General features: G+C 53.4%; 2 protein-coding genes across 2 annotated transcripts; both read left to right on the top strand.

Moving 5' to 3' along the window:
* Positions 1–679: 679 nt before the first annotated feature.
* Positions 680–1,091, top strand: PPTG_24725 (hypothetical protein; the record flags this gene model as incomplete). The annotated part of the gene is made up of 2 exons (XM_008918356.1): positions 680–782; positions 874–1,091. 2 exons carry the CDS (start codon positions 680–682, stop codon positions 1,089–1,091), a joined length of 321 nt encoding a protein of 106 aa, XP_008916604.1.
* A 445-nt stretch (positions 1,092–1,536) lies between these two features.
* Positions 1,537–2,046, top strand: PPTG_19799 (hypothetical protein). Its single transcript, XM_008918355.1, has one exon. The coding sequence runs from the start codon at positions 1,684–1,686 to the stop codon at positions 1,960–1,962; it is 279 nt and encodes a 92-aa protein (XP_008916603.1). The 5' UTR covers positions 1,537–1,683; the 3' UTR covers positions 1,963–2,046.
* The last annotated feature ends 99 nt before the right edge of the window (positions 2,047–2,145 follow it).

The following is a 2,145-nucleotide window of genomic DNA, read 5'->3' as shown; positions in this document are numbered from 1 at the left end:
AGGCGAAGAAGTCACGGCGGATTACGGCGACGACTTATGGTTTGCATGCCGCTGCTACAGCGCCTCGTGTCCTCACCGTGACATTCAAGCAAGTTGCGATCCGTGAGGAAATGGTGGAAATGCAGACCACGGTTTCTTCATATCTTCAATGCTAGTGCGTGTAGGTAAGATTACTTTGATCCTGCTATTTATTCTTGTGAATACATGAAGGTTCAGTTTAACGTGGTGAGAGATTCTGCGTGAGGAATCAGTACGGGTCACGATCCAAGATCGCGTGAACAGTCGCCGCTTCAGAGCCGTTTGTTCCTTTCACGCGAAGACTGTAGTCTCTGGGTCAACTTCAACTTCGCGCCAAAAGAGATCCACATCGCGTAGACTGATACACCAGCGTTCGGCGCCTTGGGCGTGGCGTCAAAGCGCGTGATATTTTCGCGCCTTGAAGCTCGACATAAGGGGAAGTCGTGGTTCCGTAGTTGGCTGGACGAGAAGCACTGTGCTATCTGTTGTGCGCTGCGCGCACTGAAGACTCCGATCACTTTGACTCTCACTTTCGGATCTACTACCGAGCCAGCAAGCACTTCACAAGCACCAGCAACTTCTGCGACGAACGCACGGTACGCTTCGCTGGTTTAACGTGCTCATGCCAAGCATCACCGCTAACACTTGTAACTTGGTCTAGATGGGCAAACAAGCGGGCAGCACGAACTACCTAATGGCCGAGGTGAATCGGCTCTTAGTGCTCGTGGAGGAGCACTTGTCACTGGGGAAGGACGAGTGGGAGCGTTTGGCTGCCGACTAAAATGCAAACCGTCCTCGGTCTTGGTCCGAACGCGACTTCGACAGCCTCCGTCGCAAGTTCAAGGCAATGTACAGCATCCGCAAACCGACCGGCAAGGCGAACATGCCACATCAAGCAGGCCAAAGACTTGAAGAGAGCTGTCGACGACAAGGCTAACGTCGTCGAGATGGACGATTGTGGCGAAGATGACTCGGACGCGGATCCGGAGGACGACTTGGAAGAGGAGAAACGACCCGTCGAGCCGGACTTCAGTTTCTATTACGAGCCCGATGATTCGTTCTTCAACGATTGAGGCGGCGATGGAGGCGACGGATGTTCTGTCGTCGTCAGTTCCGACGCAACGAGCTGTCGGTCTTTCGCTGCAGACACTACCAGCTCGGTGGACACATCTGGAGCAGAGGGACTGTTGGCCCATCGAGCTGAAGAGACAGTGGCTGTCAACGACGACGTCCGAGTGCCCTTCGATGTCCGTGTAGGCGTGGGCGGTCTTGAAGCCTTCGCGCCTTCGACCAACTCAAGCACCGTCCAAGATGTGACACCGACGCGTCCTCATCGTTTTACTGGGCTGCGTATGTCAAGATAGACGTACACTACCAACTCTTCTAAGACCTCGAGCGCGAAGACAACTCGCACGAAGAAAACCGATAACGGTGACGATCTTGGTCTGCGCGGCAACAAAGCCGCGCAAATTTCGTCGAACCGACTCGGTGGGGCTGATCTACGCGCATTTCGAGACTCACGTGGAGGTAAGAGTGCATCCGACGACGGAGATCTGGAAAAAGCGGAGGCAAGTTTTGCTAAGACGAAGCGCGCGAGAAACGGAAGCCCTTAAGCAGAAACGCTCCGGTATCCAGAACACCACATCGTAGCTGGGCAGGAGCTTGATGGAGATGGTGCTATTGCTGCGAGAGGAAAATGAGATGAAAGCCGAAGGCCGTCGTGTGTGTGAGGAGCAGCGTCGCCGCGACGAGTTGGAGGCACGTGAGGCTCGCTATCAGGCCGAGAAAATCGAGGCTGAAGAGCGTCGCCGACAGGACAAGCTGGAGCGAGAGGATCGTACTTGTCGGGACAGAGAAGATGCCAGAGCTCGAATGCAGGAGCTCGCAATGTTAATTGGAGCCTTAACCAAGTCGACGTACGTCATCACTGAGGAGTCGAACTGAGGAATATTATCTTCTATCGGTCGTACACTGTGCCGTTGGACACAACCAGAAGAAAAAGCCGATCAACTCAAAAAGCTGTACGCTCGAGCTTTGACGAACAACCAAATCATCCAGACGTAGCGAGACTTTTTCATATCCAGCATTCAATTAACAGTAAGTCCTGGTTAACTCGAAAAAATACAG

This window comes from Phytophthora parasitica, assembly GCF_000247585.1.
Source record: "Phytophthora parasitica INRA-310 unplaced genomic scaffold supercont2.188, whole genome shotgun sequence".
Lineage (NCBI taxonomy): Eukaryota > Oomycota > Peronosporomycetes > Peronosporales > Peronosporaceae > Phytophthora > Phytophthora nicotianae.
The sequence above is the reverse complement of the archived record's forward strand: the minus strand, read 5'-3'. Positions and strand labels throughout refer to the sequence as shown.

What these genes read in the sequence shown, in the direction of transcription:
- PPTG_19799 (XM_008918355.1), top strand. Translation starts at nt 1,684, where the DNA reads ATGGAGATGGTGCTATTGCTGCGAGAGGAAAATGAGATGAAAGCCGAA.